Source organism: Blastomyces gilchristii, assembly GCF_000003855.2.
Source record: "Blastomyces gilchristii SLH14081 genomic scaffold supercont1.1, whole genome shotgun sequence".
Lineage (NCBI taxonomy): Eukaryota > Fungi > Ascomycota > Eurotiomycetes > Onygenales > Ajellomycetaceae > Blastomyces > Blastomyces gilchristii.
In genome coordinates this window covers 595326-617435 of record NW_003101682.1, presented here as the reverse complement: position 1 = coordinate 617435, position 22110 = coordinate 595326, and the positions used below count along the sequence as shown (strand labels likewise).

The 22110-nt window shown below is 47.4% G+C and overlaps 8 protein-coding genes and 1 non-coding gene across 11 annotated transcripts; 4 read left to right on the top strand and 5 right to left on the bottom strand.

Moving 5' to 3' along the window:
- Window positions 1-289: 289 nt before the first annotated feature.
- Window positions 290-3636, bottom strand: BDBG_00135 (ELMO/CED-12 family protein). Its single transcript, XM_002628843.2, has 3 exons — window positions 2915-3636; window positions 1325-2744; window positions 290-1266 (listed from the first exon to the last, which is right to left on the bottom strand). Exons 1-3 carry the CDS (start codon window positions 3179-3181, stop codon window positions 797-799), a joined length of 2157 nt encoding a protein of 718 aa, XP_002628889.1. The 5' UTR covers window positions 3182-3636; the 3' UTR covers window positions 290-796.
- Window positions 3637-4042: 406 nt separating this feature from the next.
- BDBG_00134 (protein phosphatase type 1 complex subunit Hex2/Reg1) lies at window positions 4043-7992 on the bottom strand. Its single transcript, XM_002628842.2, has 2 exons — window positions 6459-7992; window positions 4043-6361 (listed from the first exon to the last, which is right to left on the bottom strand). The coding sequence occupies exons 1-2, from the start codon at window positions 7061-7063 to the stop codon at window positions 5134-5136; spliced, it is 1833 nt and encodes a 610-aa protein (XP_002628888.2). The 5' UTR covers window positions 7064-7992; the 3' UTR covers window positions 4043-5133.
- A 37-nt stretch (window positions 7993-8029) lies between these two features.
- BDBG_00133 lies at window positions 8030-11699 on the top strand. Of its 3 annotated transcripts, XM_031719742.1 has the most exons (4): window positions 8030-8995; window positions 9073-10275; window positions 10363-11189; window positions 11261-11699. In XM_031719742.1, exons 1-2 carry the CDS (start codon window positions 8469-8471, stop codon window positions 9152-9154), a joined length of 609 nt encoding a protein of 202 aa, XP_031575618.1. In that variant the 5' UTR covers window positions 8030-8468; the 3' UTR covers window positions 9155-10275; window positions 10363-11189; window positions 11261-11699. The 3 variants fall into 3 exon arrangements, with proteins under 3 accessions (XP_031575618.1, XP_031575617.1, XP_031575616.1); XM_031719741.1 differs by lacking the exon at window positions 11261-11699 and having other exon boundaries at window positions 8030-10003; window positions 10122-10275; window positions 10350-10385; XM_031719740.1 differs by lacking the exon at window positions 11261-11699 and having other exon boundaries at window positions 8030-10275; window positions 10453-11240.
- Window positions 9787-9858, top strand: BDBG_16054. Its single transcript has one exon. It is a non-coding gene; the product is annotated as a tRNA-Thr (tRNA).
- On the bottom strand, window positions 11239-13848 carry BDBG_00132 (uncharacterized protein). The gene is made up of 2 exons (XM_031719739.1): window positions 12821-13848; window positions 11239-12738 (listed from the first exon to the last, which is right to left on the bottom strand). The coding sequence occupies exons 1-2, from the start codon at window positions 13445-13447 to the stop codon at window positions 12613-12615; spliced, it is 753 nt and encodes a 250-aa protein (XP_031575615.1). The 5' UTR covers window positions 13448-13848; the 3' UTR covers window positions 11239-12612.
- BDBG_00131 (translation machinery-associated protein 22) lies at window positions 12021-16089 on the top strand. The gene is made up of 5 exons (XM_002628839.2): window positions 12021-14164; window positions 14243-14793; window positions 14925-14944; window positions 15051-15138; window positions 15354-16089. The coding sequence occupies exons 2-5, from the start codon at window positions 14718-14720 to the stop codon at window positions 15797-15799; spliced, it is 630 nt and encodes a 209-aa protein (XP_002628885.2). The 5' UTR covers window positions 12021-14164; window positions 14243-14717; the 3' UTR covers window positions 15800-16089.
- Window positions 16090-16273: 184 nt separating this feature from the next.
- On the bottom strand, window positions 16274-17950 carry BDBG_00130 (uncharacterized protein; the record flags this gene model as incomplete). Its single annotated transcript, XM_002628838.2, has 2 exons — window positions 16274-16964; window positions 17040-17950. 2 exons carry the CDS (start codon window positions 17948-17950, stop codon window positions 16274-16276), a joined length of 1602 nt encoding a protein of 533 aa, XP_002628884.2.
- Window positions 17951-18472: 522 nt separating this feature from the next.
- On the bottom strand, window positions 18473-19014 carry BDBG_00129 (uncharacterized protein; the record flags this gene model as incomplete). Its single annotated transcript, XM_002628837.1, has 3 exons — window positions 18473-18613; window positions 18720-18865; window positions 18939-19014. The coding sequence occupies 3 exons, from the start codon at window positions 19012-19014 to the stop codon at window positions 18473-18475; spliced, it is 363 nt and encodes a 120-aa protein (XP_002628883.1).
- Window positions 19015-19388: 374 nt separating this feature from the next.
- On the top strand, window positions 19389-22088 carry BDBG_00128 (solute carrier family 25, member 46). Its single transcript, XM_002628836.2, has 2 exons — window positions 19389-19966; window positions 20102-22088. Exons 1-2 carry the CDS (start codon window positions 19844-19846, stop codon window positions 21071-21073), a joined length of 1095 nt encoding a protein of 364 aa, XP_002628882.1. The 5' UTR covers window positions 19389-19843; the 3' UTR covers window positions 21074-22088.
- Window positions 22089-22110: the final 22 nt, after the last annotated feature.

Below are 22110 nucleotides of genomic sequence, written 5' to 3'. Positions count from 1 at the left end.
TGACTTCGGTCATAGTAATTTAAAATGAGGCATATGCCTTTACTTATTCGAATGCACGCAGGTCTGTATTTGCGTCTCCGAGAACAGGAGTGAAGTTAAAGCTGCCCTGGGAGCGGAGACTCAGGTTCTAGCTCCGGGTAACGTGACGGCGGCTGTCTGGCGCTTAAGTATTATTGTTATTATTGGGTGGGAGACGCGCTGCAAACGTGTGCGTGGAGTGGTCTGGTCTACAGAGTAATAATCCCAGTCAACCCAACTTGCACCCCATGAACGAGATTGTTATAACTGAGAAAAATATATGTTTTCCTTTTATTGATTGGTATATGTGAGAAGATGTTATCTATTTAATTACATAACTCTCGGGCAGTATCATCAAAGTTAAGTCAAAAGCAGCCCCGATTCATAAGTATGAGGCGTTCCGAAAAAGCAACGAAGCGATAATCTAACATGATATATATCCTTAACAAAACATGTTGTAGCAGGGCAGGGTATCTATCTTCATATCAAAGTGCAAGAAGAAAAGTACACACGAACAAAAATTTAAAAATGAAATCGCGTAGACCCCGACAGACGAGCCAAGGATATGGCGATATAGTCCACTCCAATCTAGGAAATAATATGTTTTCCAGCTCCAACTGGGACAAACAGAAACAAGAGGTATATATTTCCACCGAATCTGAAAGAACGGAAAAGAAAAAAGAAAACCAAAACATTCTGCACTCAAAGTATGAGCCCACGTTCATCAGAAAAGGAATCAGCTTGAGCGAGAATGCAAATCTCACCACGCCCCTAGCTCTCAACTCCCCCCAAACACATCATAATAATAGTCTTCATCCAGCCCGTCCCGACTCGGAATTTCAGGCGGATCCCCTACGAACGTCCCATCATCAAATCTAATATTCAACAGCCGAATCTTCAGTCCATAATTACTAACCAGGTTAATCAGTTTATTCGTCTCAGCAGTAATAGGCTGCTGATTGAGCAGCATTAGCAGCCCATCCAACCACTCGGACGCGATGCTATGGGATTGTGGGTGTAAAGTTAACAGGACGGCTTCTTTCTGTGTATTCTTGCTGTTGCTGCGTTGGTGTTGATGATTTTGGGGACTGTCGTTGGAGGAAGAGCCGGGTGGTCTACCGACGTAGCCGTGGATGGTTATTTTGGTGGAGGAAGATGAATGAGGGAGAGTTTTTATTGTGGAGCTCGAGGAGGCGTCTGAGGACGCGGAGACATTGGAGACGACGGAGGAGACGATGTTAAGGTCAACTAAAGTATGGTTATTAGCAGGTTGTTTCACGAAACTGAGGAGGGAAGTTCCACATACTTTTGTCAGTGAGTGTCTCTAAATCAGGCGCCTGCTTCCCCATCGATTCAAAATCGGCGTAGTGCAGGTACCGTCGATTATGTGACAACTGTACATAGCGATATATGGTTGTGGAACCCCCAGCGCGTTTCGCATCTTGCTTTCCACTATTATTCACCCCATTCTCCATCTTATTGTGAGTATACTCCGTCGGGAACCAAGCACCCTGTAATAAACATCTGATGCGCTGCTCTTTCACAAACTGCAGCGCTTCATGATGGAGCTCATCGCGGACCTGGAGGAGATGCTGGCCCCATGCATCCTCATAGGTAAGCTCCAGCAACTCCATCTGCAACTCTCTAAGACGTTGGTATTCAAACTCCGCCATCTCTTCTTCAACATCATGCACGTCTTTCGTCCGCGTGGCACCGCCAACGACAGATTCGATAAGGATACGAACTAGTTCCACAATTTTGGAAAAATCCTCCAGCTCAGCGCCGGTCGCTTTCCACAGACGGAAAAACGCATGTATCCCTGCCACGTGCAGCCTGGGCCAGTGGAGAAGCAACGGCTTGAATAACTTGTCGTAGTTGGATCTTGATTCAAGCACAAGATAGCTCTTCACATCATCCAGATCCGACTTTTCCACCTCGAAATGCTCGTAGAGAACCGCAGTGACAGCCAGGGACGCTTTTGCAATTGGACACCGCTGCGGCTGCGGTTTGGTGGACTGTTCCAACAGCATTTTCTGGAACTCATCCTGATGCTTCCTAACGTAGTCCGTCAAATCCATCATGCCCAAGAATCCCATCTCTTCAAACTCCCACTGGGGACTTTCCGACTCAAACCCTAGCCGTCTCCACTTTTCCGGGTTATGTCTTCGAGACCGTCGTGTATCGTCGCCTTTCTCCAACTCCTCTTTGTCCTTCTCCCTTTCCTTCTCAGTTTTGCTAGCCAAATGAATCCCTTTTAACGCCCTCCGATGTTCCGGCTTCTCTAATTCGACAGGGACATCCTTCCACTTTCGCAAGAGAACCTTTGTCAACGATTGGAACTCAAGGAGCGGGTGAGCCAGGTCCTGCAGTGCCGTGCCTTGCATAAGCATATATACTGCTCGAATAACACCTAGATCCTGTAACCGTTTGATAAACTTGGGCCACTCAGCCTCGCTCTCGTTGATGATCGAATCTCTCATCAATGAATTAATCAACTGTAGCGCATTGGCGCTCAATGCATGGTCCGCTGATGATAACCTGTTCACAAGCATTTCGAGAAAGTGCGGGTAGGCTGCAATTGCTGGTTTGAGAGCTTGGAATCCATACACGCCTGGTTGTTGCGAGCGGCGGGAGCTTGTATGCGGGTGAGAAACAATGGAGACGAGGATCGACATTGCGCCGCGGAGGATATTCACAAGTGGATGGGTAACGATGAGTTCAACAATCTGCAGTAGCATGACAAAAGTGAGCCACCTTCAATGTTAGCAACTAAAAAGGAAACAGGTAAAATATTCCAATCCAAGAATCAAAGCCGTCCGAACTCCCTTTATTAGAAACTCCACCCCTCCCCCGAAAAAAAATCAAAAGCAGTAATTACTTCTCAAGCCAAACTCACCCTCGTAACCAAATCCTGCTCTACACACTCCCACCCCTTATCAACTTCCAACAGCCGCGAAAACGACGTCAGACTGTATGCGAGCGTATTCCCCGTAGCCGTCAACGCCAGATACTTCAACTTCACCAGCCCGCCTTCAGATATGAACACGTCGGCAAACGACGGGTCGCCGATGTTCGATTGGAGCTTGAAAACAGCCATTTTGCGCACGGCGTCCTCGTCGCTGCCCAGCCGCTCGACGAGCTCGGAGACGTTGACGCCCTCCATGGGCTTTTATGGGAGGCACGTATGGGGAGGAGGGGGGATGTAGATGCTGGTTAGAGGGGTGCAGGCTGTTGGTTATGTGCGCGGATATTTATGCGGGCGCGGAGAACGCCAGGGTTCAGAGTAGCGGAGTTAAAAGAGTGGTAGGAACGCAAAACTGGTTCTGGGTTAATTGGTGTATCCTCCTCACTAGCGCACCCCGAAATATTGCATATAGGCCTCGTTTGTGCAGTGTTCATCCAATTTCGAGTCCAGTTCCAATTGCCTGTCGGTAATGATCCCGCCAGTGTAGCTCCCAAGGGAAAAAGGGGGTGGGGCGCGCAACAAATTAGAAGGACGAAGAATTGAAAAGCCGAATGACGAGATTGTAAACTGACGGCATAACCGGATAGATATCGGGGACTCCCCACCCGACTAATTGGCTTTTTCTCTTCACGATTGCAAGTTGTACGGAGTAGATAGAACGGAGTTGGCTTGAGAGTTATCTCAATAAACTCAGAATCCTCGGCTCAAGAGCGGCACTAACTAGATTAGGAAGTCACAGCACATGATCTGAGCTCTACTCAAGCTAACCCAATCCGAACTACTGCTACTTTCGGCCAAGTCCTGCTAACTTCTGAGCCAATCAGTTAACTGTCAGGAAGTGTACACTAATCCAAAATGGGACACCCCAAGCAAACTCTTCTACGAGATAAAGTTTCTGATTGGTCCAGAAGTTTAGCAGGAATTGGAGAACTCTAAAGGGGTTTAGTTGGTCGCGCTAATCCGAAAATATCGAGAGGAGAGGCTGGGTTACTCCGTACTGCAAGGCTGATGAAATAACTCTTTGACTTCTAGCCACTATCACTAATTTATATAATTGATAAAAAGATATGTACGGAGTAGTTTTATCTTACTAATATATAGAGTTGATATAAGATTTCATGGTTTGAGGCTGTGTCACTGTAAATGAAAGGAAGTGATTTTTTTTGAAGTTTGAGATATGAAAATAAAAGTCAATTCTATCAACAGATCATTGATATATCTAGATATCTAGCTCTCCTGCTAGATTGCTACTCAAAGAGAAGAAGGCAAAAAAGAAAAAAAAGTATTAGATGAAACTGTTTTTTCTCAAGACTGCGCAGATTAAGAGAAATGATTATCTAAATAGACTTATGGTGTGTTCTTGTTGCGGCCGAGATTTATTATTATTATTTATATCCTGTGCCCATTTATGAATTGGGCTATAAAACTTGTCTGGCAACTCATCACGGATCACTCCAAGTAAATGAAACAAACAATAAAAAGACGAGCTCAAAATTTCTTTTTCACATTTAATCATCTTTGTATGTACTAGAGGATTTAGCGATGGGTAGGTAGGTGACAGGTGACAATGGGAAGAAGGCAGGAAAATGGAAATGAAACAATGACAGAATCATTCAATTTCAGTCCCTTCAACATTGCCATAAACCAATACGGTTATTCATTCGCTAAACCGTCTTTCTAAATGCGTTGCCAATATGAGAGTGTATCGGGAATAACTGGTCCATTTAACTCCCTAATGACAAGGAGATGATGTGGGGATGTATGGATATGCGAGGACGTAGGTAAGTACGTATTTCTATGTTGCGTAAAAAAGCGGCTTGAAAGAGGATAATATAGCTGTACAAACGAGGTAGGTAGGATAAGAAAATGGAAAATGGGCGGTATGGAGTGAAGTAAATAGGGTATGGAAATGGCGGGACGTGCAGTTATATAGTCAATCAGCCAAGGTAGTCTCGTGAGGAAAAACTGCTATCCACTTCTCAAGCCCGGGAGCTGCTTTTCCAAGGATGTTTCTTTTGAAAAAAAAAAGATAAAACATCGATGTGCCGGGCAATAAAAAGGGATCCTTGCAGTCTGGATTTGCGATATCCAGTGCTTCCACCACCAACCCGGGAGGCTTTCAAGGTGGTTTGTTGTTCTCTATTATCTTTCTAACTCCGCCATCCAACATTCCAAATAACATGTGCAATATCCCTCGCAGTATTCACCGTATCAACAACCTTGCCAAGGAACCCAAAGTTCATAGCTTCCTCATCATCCACCTCATCATCATTATGTCCACTCGTATCTCCAGCATTATACAAGTCGTCGTAGTCGAAGGATAGGAACTGTTCCGGAGAGGATAGGTAAGAGGAGTTCCGGTTATTGATAGTACGATTAGTATTATTATTAGTATTGTAATAATGAGCATGGGGACTATCATCGTTATTCCACTGTCGTTTGTGAGAGTCAGTGAACCATGGTCCGTTATATGTCTGTGATGTGTCCTCAGGCACTTTCTGACCAGATAGTTGCCATTTCATATCCATGTCTGAGGTGACGGTGTTGGCGTCATCGTCGTCGGGACCTTCATCGTCTAGGAGGAAATTATCATGGGCTTTGGGCATTTGTTGTTGCTGCCGCTGCCGCTGGTTCTTCGAAGGCCGAAGCGTCTCCGTTGAGGCGGAACGGGACAGGCGCGGGACAGGTAGAGGCCACCATGAATAGTATGACGATGATTTCACTTCTGGAGAGTCGACGACGTCAACCTCGTCAGGCTCTGGTGTATCCCTGCGATATTTCAGTGTCGTTGGTGGTAGGGGCGCGATGGTTTTGCTATCGCTGCTGAAACTGCTTCGCGGGGTACTTCGGCTGCTCAACGGCGGACGTGGGGTTACCTGCCGCATCATAAGCACGCTGCATTTAGACATGTCATCATCGTCTAGGACGCAGGTACTGTCGTCCATCTTATCGTAGTAATCGTCTTTCCCTTCAAGGGCGATGCACTGTGAGACTTCGTCGTTGAAGCTAATGTGACGTCTCTCACTGGGTGATTCGGTGCCAGGAGACATAGTCGTCGCCAGACTACTACTTGAATTTTCAAAGTAGTTGTTTGGAACATAATAGTCGGACGCTGACCTCCCTAATCCGGGTCGGTTTCTAAGGCTGTCCGCTTCGCGGGCTTGTAATATAGCACCAGCATGGCTGAGGAGAGTGCGTGTAGAAATGAAGCGTTGAAGGATGGTTTGAGAGGCTGTTCTCTTTTTGAGGATCGGCTTTTTGTTAAGGAAGGGGCTGGGTGGGGAGAGCCGGGTAGGAGGGGGAGATGAAGTAGGATGGGAAAGTTTGGAGGCGGTCTGTAAGGGGCCATAGAGCCAGGTAACATCGCAATCCTTGAGCCTGTTATTATAAGAGTTATATTAGTTTTTAGAATTCCTCGCACCATGTCAGGTTATATGTAGGGAAATAGAAGAAGGAAATACAAAATACGACTTACCAGTTAAGTGACTCCGGAGTGACGGTTCCAAGTCGATGCTTCGCTTTTGCCCACGTCCGCCAGGCCGCATTCTCTAACCTCACTCCATTGTTATATGCATCCCTCCTGGAAGCAATATACCTCCAAGAACTCCAGATATCTTCTTCTTGCCAATCGTGCGAGAGGTAGTCGACGTGTCTTGTAGGCTCATGCTCTATCGAAGCATCATCACCCACTATCCGAGGCATCGTGAAATCACTTCTCGATTGTTCCATCGAGGGAGGGCTGGGTGAGTCGAGCGGTGTATTCTCTTCCTCTTCATCGTAGGATGCGGTATCGAAAGAAGGGAATAATATGTCGTCATCCTCGGGTTCTTCTGGCGTCGGCGGCAGTGTGACTGCAGGAGGGCTGGTATGTACAAAAATCGAGGAGAAGATGGGAGAAGGCTGTCTCGATGATGATGTGGAGGATACTGAACTACTACGAACGGAATAGCATTCGGGTTGGGGAGATTTCAAGTAGGAGCTTTGAGATTCTGGGATAGATGGCTTGTTGCGCTTTCGCCGATGAGGGTCTGACGGCGAAAGTGAGCCTCTCTCTGGCATCACGGGTAGCACGGCGGCCATGGCTTCGAGAATCAAAAACCTTGCCAATGGCGTGGTACGCGACAGGTAGCCTGCACTGTAGAAGCTTTCTGTTGTGTCACTGCTGGAGTTTTGAGCTGGTCGACGGTTGATATCGCAGGGTAGGCTTGACGTTGACGAGTCTCCGGCGCAACGGGTAGTTAGGGTAATCTGGAACCTTGGGAGCAGATGGACGTCAAATACGTAGATCGGCTTTTCCGCGATAATGCGCGACTTGTGTCGAGAAAAATAAATGCGCAGCGTCTGGATGAAACAAAAAAACCCGCAGAAAATAGCCCAGAAAATAGCAACGTATTCCGTGCTCTGAGTAAACTAGTGCGCGATTACGGACATGGAAACGATGAGATCTACTAGCCCGCACCACGAAACAAAAACAGAAAAAAAAGACCCGCTGTCGTATAAGGGAGATCTTCTGCGGATTTAAATATTGTGTAGACTAGGAGTGTTAGAGAGTTGATAAGAGTGATGTAATTGACTGTGTCTCTTAGTAGAGCGTGGAGGCGTTTTGAATTTGGAGAGTGGGTGGAAGCGGTGGAGAGCGGAACCGACAAATAATGGTGCTTTTCTCTAGCTAACAGTACAGACGCGGCAAAGTTAAGGGATATTAGGGAGCTAGAAATGGGGGAAAATTATATTGATAAAGATGAGATGTTAAACAAGATGGGGCAAAAAAAAAGAACAGGAAGAAGAATGGGACGGGAACTGCCAGTAAAAATACAGCGATAAAAGTTGGGCGGAAAATTAGTGAGTAATGGAGTCAAGTTCTAGATTATTTTCTTCTCTTCTATACTTTGTATCTTTTTTTTCTATCTCAACGCCACCGAGAAGGGGCTCCGGTTGTTTCTCTTGTCTCCAGCGATCGATTTTATTTATCAAGGTTCGCCTTCGACTAGTAAGCGTTCTGGTACTTGTACTTGTACTTGTTACTTGTACATGTACATACATACATACATACAGACATACATAAGTTACATACATACATACAGGGCATAATCGTTTGTCCCTTGTGTCAAAGAGCCCATGCATCACACTTATAATCACGGCCTTTTTGTCACTCTGTATCAGTGCATAATAGCCCTGTTTGTCTCATGTTTTTGTCCGACACGGTACGGACAATCGGGATAAGTGTGTCTCGAATCATTTTGTTATTTTATCTTCAATCTTTGACTACCTACCTGCTCTCATCGTCATTATTACCTGTCATAATTAATTCATGAACAAATCCCCACAATAATCAGGATGAAAAGCAATCTAGCCCGCAACAAAGACCTTCAATACGAAGAGTTCAAAATCAATCAACCCTTGCCCCGACGATATGTAAACAGATAACCCAGTCATGTGATCCCGAGTAGGTCACTTACTATGCGTGTTGCGCCGATGTGATGTCATGCAACGCAGTTTATCTTCCCGAGAATCTACCTCTCAGGATTACGGCAGGCTCCTTTGGTATGGTGTTTTTTTTTTTTCGCTGGTGATAGCTGGTCTTACCAATGACAATCATCATCAGGAGCAACACATCCTGATATTCATCACTCCTGCATATCATACCTGTGCATGTCTCAATCACCCGCGAAACCTAGTTTCCATGATGGCAGACTCCAAGCTCTCAGATTCCTCTACCGGTGTGACAATAGTCAGGCTTTCCCTCCCAACTACCCATAGTATTCCTGCTACTTATCCCCGTGCTTCGATGGACTTGATCTTGACAGCTGAGAGTCTCCCGAGTAAGATATGCTACCTTGGCTCTGTCTCTCCGTCAAGTCCTCATCCCTTCAGCGATGGGGAGCCGCCCGCGGCTCAGGGATCGTTTTCATGTGTATCACCTCAAAATAAGCTCTTTGTAGACGAACCAACTTGCCCACGAATCACCCCAAAACAAAACGCACAGCATACCCCTTCCCTCGGCTGCTTTTTGTGTGTAAACCCAGTATTCTGCGTTGCGTTCCAGGACGGAGCATCGCGTGCTAAACCCTCTGTTCTGTGTCTTCCAGTATTTCTTTTGACCTCGTCAAGCCACTCCCATGCACGTTCCGTACGAATGCAGCACCTTGTTGCCCGAAGACCCAGGTATAATGCGCTCGATGTTATACCCCTCTTCGACAATAACCCGCTGTGGATAACATTAATAGCATTACGCAAAGCCAATGCATGCACAAGAACCGGTTTTCGACATGGTTTAAAAAAGAAAAGTGGAGAGAGACAGGGCGGGCCAGGATAGGGTTTTCGAAATCGCCGCGCCGAGCTGGCAACTGGCAACACCCCCCCGCTTCCTTCTCTGGCCCACATCAAGCTCAGCTCCAACCCGATCCTTGAGCGACAGAGAAAGGCCTGCTGAAGTCTAGAACGGCTGATTCCGAGAGGAAGAGGGAGTCCTGGTCCTGGACGTCGAAGATTTTTGGCACTGCCAGGGTGACCAGCGTGGTAAAATATGCCTGTGCTATGGCTTGTTTCACCTCGGTGGAATAAGTTCCAAATTCAACACAACCAAATAATTGAAAGGAAGAAAGAAATCAGACAGTGGGAGGGGGCGATTTTGCGCAATCAGACCGATGTTCCCTCGTCGTTGCTTCTTGGGCTTGGGCGTTGGCGTTCTTAGGCCTTGGAAGCCACTAAGGCAAAGCCTAACAAACTTGGGGAGTATTAGCGAATCATTCGAGAACATACCCACAAAATGCCTCTGGAGACTCTCAGTCGGAGTAAAATACGCCCGCGTGGCTTAGTGGTAAAGCGTATCACTAGTAATGATAAGATCCTCGGTTCGATTCCGAGTGTGGGCAGATTCAAGTATTTTCTTTTTATTTTTTTTATTTTTTTCCTTCTAATTTTATCTTGTTGGCCAGTTGCTATCTTGTGTCCCTCTGCTCTTTGTTTCTCAAATCTTATTGTTACACTGATTTTGAACCGTGAAGGAATCTACAGACAGTCAGTTAAAGAACCAACCTCCCTCTAAGTTCGGAGTTAGGTTAGCAATGTGGACAGCCATGTTTTTGATATCCAGAGTCCTGCTTGCTGATACTTTCCGAAACTTCGGGCCTGGCAGCGGCTTCTCGGAACCGCTCTAAATATCCTCAGCAAAGGTCCCAGACTTGATCCTGAGCTTCTGCGCCTTGCAAAAGTTGGGAGAAAACCAGAGGCCCATGTGTGTCTGAGCGCGGATTTGATAGGGCGGACGGCGCTAAATGACAATGACCCAGGTATGCAAGGAGTGCCTTTTCTTTGAATAATAAGTGGCTGAGAGTCATCTCTCAGTTCCCTTGCTAATTGTTAGTTTCCTTACAAAGCTCCCATAGGAATTGATCTTTGGAAGTACCAAGTTATTATTATTCGTGAGAAAGTGTTTCCATCCAATCTTACTCCTTTGAACATAACAGGTTATCCGGTTATACTACTTTCGTTTTATATCTATGGATTGATCACCGGCTTCGGATGAATGGCTACTAGCTTAGCTATTCGTGCAATATGGCGAGGAGGTTCAACTTCTTCCCTCCTCCAATTCTGCCTCAATTCTCAAAAATAGTTATCGTTGTCCCTTCTCTGGCACTCTAGGTAGATCATAGATCAATTATTCATTTTTGTTTCTTTCCACGGAGAAATCTCTATTTAAAAAATCTTGTCTTCCACTGCGGAGTGGATCCCTGACATTTGTCGCTGTCATCCATTTTATTTGTTTTTTACCTCGGATTTCCATTCTTGTCGGCATCCACCAGTGGGCCACCACCAACCCCCGCTTCCGGCATTCATAAAAAATAAATAACAACCGAAAGCAAAACAAAGAAAAACAAAGAACAGGATTGATTCCTTGCCCTAGTGGTCGCTAATCGCGTTAATGCTGTGGGTCTTGGCTCATGAGGCTTGTACCTATACCGAGATAATAATGGTATTGCATAACTCCAAGAAAGGGAGGGGGAAAAAACCTGGTTATGTATGTAGTTAGCTTATAGACGGCCCTTGACAGGGCCTAAGTCTAACATCTGGTTTGATGTGAGAATCATGGCAGCCCGGAGTTGTGTTTGCGATAGGGGATATACTATTCTCTCTGTGTGGCTATTGTAAAATAATCGCTGCATTAGGATATAAATGAATGAATGGTATTTGAATTGAAACATGGGTGAGTGACCTTGCTCAAGCCTTTGACATGCCCAGATTTTTATTAACACACCCCCCCCCCCCCCCCCCCAGCGCCCAGAAGAACAGACGCACCCTCCTTACCACCAAGCGCCTCCCCACATTTTGTGGAGAACATGTTCGTCAAACAAATATCGGGTCTCACTCTATGCAAGGAACCAGAAAAAGAAAGCAGGAATTGGTGAAAAGTTGGTTGGGCTAGCTTACTAAGAGAGAGATATATGACAATCTCTCCCCATAGTTAATTTATGTATGGGTGGGTAAGGATTGGCCTCATGTGTGTTTCTGAATTTCTCCTTTACAGCTGAGGAATCCTGCTTTACTAGTTTCTGGCAGAATATGACAGCCGTCTGCGTTGGCAATGATAGGCCTGCGAGGAGAATTATTCCATACATCCTGAAAATGAGTATCAGTTATTCATTGGTTGTGGATGCGCAGCAGGCATCCATAGCCACGTCATCAACGGGGGGAATTTTTTCTATCTCAAATTCTAGATCTGGGACATCTAAGAGATTTTCTTCTCTAAAAAAAATTTAAAAAAATAAGGAAGGAAGGAAGGAATGGAAAATTCAATATTGGTTTGGAACAGGAATAGGATCTTGGGGCGGGGAGGAATTCAATTCACTAGGCTGCCGCACCCAGACATCCGGATCCTCTGGGTAGTCAAGCTAGGGAGGTGGTTGACACAATGTCGACTCTCGGGCCCTTTTTGATTCCCACTGGTATTTTACCTTCCGCCTGTTTTAAAAAAGTAAACAGGGAACGGCATAGTAGCCAATTGACGACCAGGGAATATATTGAACGAGTTGGCTAGACCGGATCCACAGGAATGGATGAATCGCCATCTTATGTATCTTATTTCCCGATTCAACGGGTCCTGGATTCGTATGCTATCCGATAGCCGGGATCTGCATATATATGTGTTTTGAAAGAATGTGGCCAGGTCGGGAAGGCTTCCAGGCTTCTGTCTCTCTTATACGGGGTTGGGAAGATGAGAATGTTTATTTCAGTAATCGACGGCGGATGTCCCGTATGTGACGCAATGACGTCAAATGCCTCCGGCATAGGTGCATCTCTAGACTCTGTTAGGATGAGCATGGTTGCGTAAGCTATTAAACCTGGCCCGGACTCCGTGATTTCTTAACAATTTATAATTGCAAAGTTGCGAGTGCTTTCATGCTGGCTTCATCCCGGGCTAGAGAAGACGAATATCATTGAAAGTCGCTAGTGACCCCTCGAGGTCGAGTGAACGGCACACTGGAAAAGAGATTGAGAGCGGCCGATTCCCGGGTAGGCAATGATACTGCTGTAAAACATCCAAGTAGCTAGTATGTCGGTTAAGTATTTGTTCATTGTAGTCCTTCCGAATGACATAGCTTGAGACGTAATATGATCAGGTATATTGATCAGGTTCCGATATTTTCGCCCCGTGAGATAGATCCAAGCGACCATTTAACCGGGGGGTGAGGCGGACTGCTGCCCTCAAATAGGACTTTGACACCGGATGGATTCTCCATGCCGAACTTCCTCAACTACATTAGCGCTCAAAAGCAATCTGTCAGTTTAAACATTCTTTTCATGACAAGTCCCCGGTAAGAAAAGGAATGAACCGACTTTAGCAAACATCTTCAAAACAATTATCCTTACCCCTTCCTCGCCAATCATATTCCTCCTCCCCTCTGCAAGCCCGCCTACAACCACAATTCTTAACTTCTCAAGACCATTGTCCACCCACCAAACATCTAGCAACGTATCAACCGTGCGCGCCCACCTACTTGCCAAATTCGCAATGTCAATCTTCAACACGACCCGTCTAGCCCGCTGTAGTGCCCCTTCGGAGATGAACACCGTGATATCCACCGGCCGCCCAAGCGCCATCGAGTAAGGCGGTGGCTCGTCTATGACTAACTCCTGCGCATGCAGAACAGGGAGCGCTTCATACGTTATCTGTCGATTGAGCAGGAAGATTGTTGGCGTAGTATAGCGTGATTCTGGAATGGAGGGAGACGGGAGCGGACAAGCATTATTGCACATGTCCCCTAACCCCATTGAGAGGGATGAATGGGCGAACCAGGCTGCTTCGTCCTGTTCGCATTCTCGGCGCAGGCGGTCAAAGAGGCCGCGGAGGTTTGGCCAGCTTAGTGCTAGTGTATAGATTTCGTGCCGAATCTCAGGCGGGAGATCGAGGAAGGATACCGGACGGCGACGCTTGGTGGTCTTCTTGACGGTCATAGTGCCCATTCTCCTGGTTATTTTGATATCTGCTTTTGTTTCAGAGCTTCTGCTTCTCTTGTGAAATGTAGTCAATATATGGTCACAGTGGGAAGGGCCGGTATCGGAGCTGCAGCACTTGAGTCAATGTCAATTCTGGGCTTCCATTGATTGCAGGGGAGAGGTGCTAAGAGGTAACGATGTCCCCCCACAGCACCCTTGTTATTGAAGCAAGAATATATCCAACATTATAGATGGCATGAGGGCAAAATCTACACTATCTTGCTGGGTGACCTCAATTGAGTAGCGAGCGTTAAGGGGTGATTCCTACAGGCATGACGCAATTGGGGCTATGCGCTAATACGGCTTAGTTTGGTTTGGTTAAGCGCGAGATGCGAGCCTCAGGGTTAGCGGGCGCTTATGCGTCAAACGTCAACAAGCTCTGAGAGCCTCATGAATTCTTATTCTGACGTACTGTTTACTCTAATGATTTGGTCTTCGTGTTTCTTATATCATCTTCCTGAAACATTTCTTTATTCATATTTTGGTTGTTGTTACGCTTGATTATAAAATGGTGGTGATCTATGTCTCTAGATAGTTACCCTTTTTCTGAGAACCAATTGTGTCACAATTCCATAGTTATCAGCTATTCTTTGAAAGATGTACACCGAGTATTCTCCAATACGGAGTACAGAGTCAAACTAGCTCTGTGTATGATACGCCTCAAATGGAAGCCATCCTACAAGTGTTAGTGTTGAGTAAACTCTCTTCTAATACACTAAACGCACATCTCTAGCAAACCACACTCCTGCAACAACGGCGCAGATCAAACTGAAAACTAGGTACCTCGCCGCCAATAGAAGTGAACCCATTCAATGAAACGACTTCGCCTATGAGGGGATGGAACTTATGGGGTAGATCTGCACCCCTAAAATGTTTCCAAAATATGACTGGCTGTCGCAGGCTTTGAACATCAGTGAAGCCATGAGATTGCAAGATCATTCGGGCGTGCCGCCACTAAACTTGCGTCATTGAGCACGAGGATCGTAGGAGCAGGAGTACTCCGTACTCGTAGTTATGATATAATAATAACTGTAACTAAACCAGCTGTTTGATTCTGATGAGTTTTGATCGTTTTGAGTTTTGGATGATGCAAAAAGCGGAAACACTATAATCCGAATACACAGACGTCCTGCTATGGTGATCTCTCCCAGCGACAGAACCACCGACATTGTGATTAAGAGGGGATACACCTAAAATAATTTCTATTACAGAACCGCTATCCAATTCCCCAAGCAATATGCCGGGTACAGGAGACCACGAAACTTCGGCAGCGCCCCCCGAACCCCAGGCAAGACATATAGTATACTGCGGAGGTTGGTTTCCGGTTCCCGCTTTCTCGAAAGGCTGCCCCGCAACCCCTCCCCCACGGCGCATAAGAACACTCCGTTAGATGCTTTGTATACTTCTATGGCACAATTCAACTAACTTCCGCTATATTGTCCAGTTTGCTCCCTTCCACCCGAGGTGCGTAACGGTTCTTCATTATGTAGGAATCCGTACTATATATATATGAAACTTTTGGCTTCGCCGCTGTATGGAGGGGTCCTGGATGCTAAGGATGGTGATGCAGTATTGCGAGTTTGGCGGGACAGCGAAGAAGTGCGAACAATGGCTGAAAGACAATCATTCTGATTTACATCAAACGTTATACTCTGCCGGTATGCTGTCTCTTGCATCCTATTCGGTCTCGGTTCTATATCCCGTTTCATCTACCCACGCCGAACGGACCCCCTCTCCCCTCCTCCTCCCCTTTTTTTTCTTTTGCCCAAACCACTCCAACAAATGAAGCAATCCCATCAGTCCGAAGTAAAACAAAATGTAAACAGATCATGAACTAACCAACCCTCATCCCCTCCCCCCTCCATAAAAACAGAAACCATAACCGCAAACCTAAACACCCTCTCCATCTCCGCCCGCGAACGCGCCGCCAAAGACGCCGCCAAAAAAGAAGCAAAAGCCGCCCTCGCCGAATCCCGCGACCAGGAACGCAAAGCCTCCGCCAAAATCCAAATCCGCCGCGTCGAGCGCAATAAGCGCAAATACGTCACCGTCGTCTCCGGCCTGGAGGCCCACGGGCTCGACATCAAGAAGATCTCGAAGGAGTTGGGCAAGAAGTTTGCAACGGGGAGTTCAGTGACGAAGGCTGTTTCGGGCATCGCGGCGACGGCACAGGGCGGCTCGGGGGAGGAGATTACGGTGCAGGGGGATGTTAGTGAGGAGATTTTGGAGTGGTTGGTGGGAAATTATGCGGCCAAGGTGCCGGAGGATAATGTGGAGCTTGTGGAGGATAGGAAGAAGAAGGCTGGGGCGGGTGGGTGAGCGGGTGGGTGGTTGAGTGGTTTGGGGGATTGGTGTTTGTTTGATTGACTTTTGTTTTTGCTCTCAGCTTTCCTTTCCTCCTCTAGATGGGAGACGGGGGAATTTTGGGTTTGATGGATATCTGAATATCGGGATAATGACTCTTCATGACGGGAATTAAAGACGCTGGTTTGGGCTGCTTCTGTTTTTCACATTGACGGGAATAACTAGTTTGCAACATATGGACGATGACGCCTGTTTTCCCTTAGTATTATTTTATATAAGAAAATAAACTACATTTGAAAAATATATTCTTCCTCCCCTCTATGTATAATGAGCAACGTTGCGTTTACCCCTAAGCACAACCATACCCCTGTTCGCCGTCCTAGGACAGACCTGCACGAAATTCATTATCAACGCCATAGATATGTCCCTAGCTCCGCTATGCCGAACCGTCAAAATGGAAAGAACAGCGTATATATACAAACCCATCATTCATTTTTGAACCGAGTTCCTCGGGCAAGTATCATCCTCCCTTCGGATCCCACCGTTTGTCTCAAACGATTTACTAACCCAGACATCCTCCACATCCCGAAGCCCCTGTCCAACGACCCCACACGTCGAATTCCCCGTCGACACATTCTTCCCGATGACACCTTCACCCTCGCCCAAATCCCCAACCCCAATCCCTGTACCTGCAAGACCCGCAAGACCCTCGACGGGCCTCAATTGCTGAACCGCCAACGCAGCAACCAACACTACCACCGCCGTCCCCACCACCGCCCAGAAGATCCTTAAGCGCGTCGTAACCCGCCTCTGCCACTCCCCCTCCCGCCGATCCCATGCCTCAATCTTGCCCCGCACAATCTCCATGCGCCTGTTTAGGGCCGCCGCCTTCTCCGCGCCAGCGCGCATGCGGCCCTCGAGGGCTTCGATGCGTTGGATCTGGGCGGTGAAGGCGGTATGGAACTCGTCGATTTGGGCTGTGGTGTCACGGGACAGGTTGTCTGTTTCGCGGGTGAAGTCTGAGTGGAGGGAGGAGGCGGCTGTGGAGAGGGTGTGGAAGGAGTAGATCGCTGAGTGGAGGTTGGAGATTTTTTCGAGGAGGGCGTAGTAGGTTGTGTCCAGGCGGCGGGTTATGTTTGTGGAGAGAGTGGAGAGGTCGCTGAGTGTGGTGCGGTTTGATCTGGCAGTTTCATATGTTAGTGGATGTGTGTCTCTGTGTGCGTGTGCGTTAGTATAGGATTGTATGGGCTCTTACTCCTCTTCCTTAATCCTCCAAATCCTCTCTCTCCTCACCTCTGCCATGGTGACATTCTCCCTCCGTCTTCCAAAGGGCAGCCTTTCCTCTGTAGTGCCACTGCCACTATCACTCGCCTCTAGCCCGCTCGCCTCAGACCGTTGTCCCGCAGCAACCGTGTGAGCGACACTAAGCTCCCCCACACCATTAATACGCGACCCCTTATCCCTATTTACGTACTTTCCAGGTCGTAAACTCATACTTGCGTGATCCCTCACAGTCCTTGGAAGTTGGCCATCCCGTGACGCATGCCGTTTATGGCGATATCGGCGCTTCTCCTTCTGCTGTTTTGAAGAAACGACGGGTTTGCTGCGGTTGGGATCCCCGTCTAACAAACTAGGGTCAAGGCGTTGCGGTTGTTGTTGTTGTTGTAGCTGCTGTTGCTGGTGAGGAAGATGGAGCTGGAGCTGGAAGTGGGGGAGGGAGCGGGAGTGGGAGTGAGTAGGGAGGAGGCTCTGGTCACGATGCCGTAGCGAATGACGGTGACGATAGCGCTGTTTACGGGGAAGCAACGAGTCGTCTAGCAGCGAGAAAGGGTTATAATAGGGAAACTGTGTGTGTATTCTCGGAGGGTGTGGCTGTGGATGCAGTCGTCGACGGCTATGGCTTGCGGAGGGGTGCTTATCGTTGTTATTGATGCTAGGAGGAAGTATGGGACCGGGAGCTTGGGCGCTGGAGGGAGATGATGAACCTTGGGTTGGCTGGGTTGACAGCGGCGGTGCGGCAGAAGCAACAGAAGCAGAAGCAGAAGCAGAAAAAGACGCAGCAACAGAAGCTGGGGAGGATTCCGCTGTTGCAGATGGATTAGACGTGGTATTCATTGTCTCGATGCCTGCGGTTGTACTTTGGTGTCCTTGGTTAGCAGAAGCCATGCGGCAACCAGTTGTGTGTATCCGGGCGGCTCTGGGTGGGTTAGTGTCTGCGGGTCATTCCTGGTGTAGATATCAACATGAACATTTTATTCACACACTTTCTTCGTGACAGGGCGATAGTTAATGATGGCAGTTTGTTAGAATCATATCTGGTCTCTTTGCCTCGAACTTGTCTCCGAATCAGCAAACCTCTTGGCGGACTAGATACCTTGCATCCCTGTACCCTGCCATGCCAAGCTATACAGAGTATCACCAGCAAAATACGGGCGAAACGTGAAGAAGGCTGGGAGGGGGAGACTGATATGCTCGTGGATGTGCGCTATTCTATTCGTTTTATTATACCACCAGGCTGGGATATCATTTCCTCGTACTCCGTTAACAGAAGCCGTAAAATGCTCTAACTCCAAAATAACAAAAGAGAAAAACGCCTTGGCCAGCACTCCATAAAACAGATATCAGGGAGAGAAATACGAAATTTTAGCCCAGCCCACAGATGCAACATAACTATGACCAAAAAACACTTCACGAATTGAGCAACTTATTTCTCTTCTCCCTGCGCTTGAGCCGCTCAACCCGTTTCCTATGCATTTTCTCCGCCATCTTCTCATACCGCAACTTTTCCTCTTTGGCAGCCCGGCGATCCCTAATGACTTGAATCCGTCTCTGCAAGCAAAACCAAGTTGTCGATTAGATATTTTCAAGAAAAGCAAATCAAGGAATACAGCAAAGCATTCCTGTCGAGGTTTGTGCTTGGATTGTAGAAACACACCTGTCGTTCCGCTTCCTTCTCATCTTTCATCTCCTTCTCCCTTTCCTTCATGGCTTCGCGGGCTTTGCGCTCTTCGAGGCGTTTGGCGAAGCTGGTTTGCCCTGCGGTGGGGCGGAAGGGGGTTTTGTTGTCGTGCCAGTTTTTCCCTGTGAATTGGGGAGCGGAAGAGGAATAAGTAAGAGGCAGCAATATGGGGAGAGATACGGGGTAGGTTCGTACCATTTTTCCGCATGCCTTTGGGTGCTTGGGATGCAGGCTCGGGGATCTTCACCGGAGTTTCGACGGTAGTGGACATGGCAGCAAAGCGAGTGCAGTTACTGCCACACTATAAAACAGGGCGTAGGGAGGAGTAACAATGATAATCCTAACTGACGCCTGAAGTTTCCAGAAACCTCCTAGCAGTTGTAGGTCTTTAGTGGCGTCTCTTTGGCTGCTTCTCCCATTCTTCTGTCGGGAACGAAAAACCATGTTTCCCAAGTAGGTGGGGATTGAGGTGACTGACTAAGACGGAGCGTGATTGGGGCAGATGGAGACAAACTAGACTGGACTAGGTATAGCATTATCTTAGCGTAATCAGATAACCGGATCTCGGCGATTTATTTCACCCGAAATCACGCCGCTAAACCTAATCCACTGATGTTGGATCGTTTTTTGCTTTTTTCCTTCTCGCCGGATCTCATTCTTCAGCCAAAGCAACCGAGAACTGTGACTCTGATCCCCACCAGCTCCAAAATTGCGCCTCTGGACACACACAAATGCACCGCAGATAGCTTCTTCTAGACAACTCACATCCACCCTTTTGCAGCGTGGCTTGCCTGTTCCTCCCGTCTCGACCCACCTGTCTCGGCCTGCGTGTGTTCTCGCCCAATTTCTGTGCGGCCCTAGGTTCCTCCTCAGGCGAACCCATCATGCTCCTCCTCTCTTCTGTGTGATGTCGCTCGACTACTTCTCCTATATCCCTCACACGCCGTCTCCTTCATCTTCACCTAGCCCAAGGCTATATATCTCCCAGAATTATACAATGCTCTTCCGATAACACTCTCTCCCTAAATTCATTGTATTTTTCCCCTCCACTTCCTCTTTCCCCTCCCTTCCGTTCTTCTGGTTCAGGCACATGCAAAGCAATGGACGCTGTGAAACCGCAGATTCCGGGTGCCATTGAAAACCAAATGGCGGTGGAGCTGGCTGATTTTCCTTCGACGACTAATCATGGCGTGGAAGCCTTGAAAGATATCGTATATGGATCTGTAGGTGTAGCCCGTTTGTCTTTTTTCCCTTTCCTACGTTATATATCATATTCAGTATTTTGTTGAAGAACAAAGAAAGACGAACACCTGAAAATCTGTCTTGTCTAAACTCTCACTGATTCTAAAACCACATAGACCGCAGGAATCGCTGGAAAATTCGTCGAATACCCTTTCGATACCGTCAAAGTCCGTCTTCAATCCCAGCCCGCCGGCCTCCCACTACTATACAAGGGCCCCATCGACTGTTTTCGCCAATCCTTCCAGGCCGCTGGAATCAATGGCTTGTATAGGGGTATCAGCGCACCCCTCGTCGGCGCAGCGGTTGAGACAAGCAGCCTCTTCTTCAGCTACCGTGTAACACAAGACTTTCTTAAATCGACACTATATGCCTCGGAGTCCTGCGATGGCGAATCTGTAGCTGCAGTGGAACTGCCGCAGTCCGCATTACTCATCTGCGGTGCGGCGTCGGGGGCTTTCACATCGCTCCTCCTCACGCCTGTGGAACTCATCAAGTGCAAGATGCAAGTTCCTGCTGGGAGCAGCGGGGCCATTTCGAGCTCGGGCTCACTCGTGTCCAATCAAAAAGCCCCTGGCCCCATCGCTCTAATCGCAGCGGTGTTCCGGCACGAGGGGCTTCTCGGCTTCTGGCGCGGGCAGATGGGCACCCTCATTCGTGAAACGGGCGGTTCGGCGGCGTGGTTTGGTAGCTATGAGGGTGTGCTGGCTTTTTTCAAGAAATATAACGCTTCGAAGGCTGCTACTGCTGCAACCACTGCTGGTACAGGTACTAGCGTTGATGGTGTTGATAGCGCACCACTGGTCTACCAACGTCTCCTCGCAGGCGCCGCGGCGGGGATTAGCTATAACTTCATCTTCTACCCAGCAGATACCGTCAAGTCGCGTATGCAGACGGAAAGCATCACGCATGCCGTCGGAGGGGATGCAGCCCGGTGCAGCCGTCCCACCTTTTGGGCTGTCGGTAAGGCTCTCTGGAAACAGCAGGGTCTTGCCGGGTTGTATCGCGGCTGCGGGATTACGTGCGCACGCTCAGCGCCTAGTTCGGCGTTTATATTTACGATTTATGAGGCGTTGAGGCGGTATCTTTGAGTTACATGCTGGTGCCGCTGCTAGCTCCCCCACTGAGGTACCGAGTTTCTATTGTTGATGATTATGACGTTGCTTTTATCTTATGCTTATGAGCATAATCTTATTTTTACTCTTATTTTTGTTTACCCTATGCCGGTCATTCGTTTTTACACGCAGCTTTTATTACCCCTTCCCACGAACGCTTACTTCATATCCCCTTTATACGCATATCCTGGCATGACCGTCTTATCCCTACAGCACATACCAAACTATATATCATACCATACATCCATGACACGGGCGACTTTTTTGGGGGGATAGGGATTTTTCTTTTGTTTTCCTCCTCTCTCCCGGGGCATATCGATCGACTGGGACGCATTGGCGTTACATGTTTCATGTGTGTTTCTCTTTATATATTCGATTTATAGACTTAATCGCGGATAAAGGAATTTTGGGTGCGGTTTCTTTTTTTTTCTTTCTTTTATTTGTCAGCTTCCGGCTATTCCCAGTTCGGTCCCATTTTTAGAGACCTGTTTCATTTTTCATTTTTTTCCCCTTTCTTCTTGGAGAGAGTGAGAGAATGTAAGGATCAAAATAGAAATTTCATAAAGGATGTTTTATGATTTGTTGATGGAGCAATTGTTTCATGAGCACGCCATGTTGTGCAACAAAACATGGGCCAGACCACTGCACCGAATGGGATCAATCCTAGAGGTACGGATTAGGTTCACCGTCGGAAGATATTCTATCAAGATAACTAACTGCCTTACGGAGGAGTTGTAGCAAGTTTATTCCGTCTGATGCACGGCTTGTTCTCCGCTCCAAAATGACACGTGACCTGTCCGTTTTCGGAATTTTTGTGATTAACTAACTACTTTTGGAATAATGAGCCACTAACCAGCCACTAATATTATCAACCAATAGGAAGCCTCAGGTCTTCAAAACACTCAAAATCTCAATATCATTTTCTTCAATCTCATACATCTGTATTAAATACTTCTTCAATCATTATAAAACTAATATATTTAGATTCTTTATCTCTCTAGCTTTATTTGGTT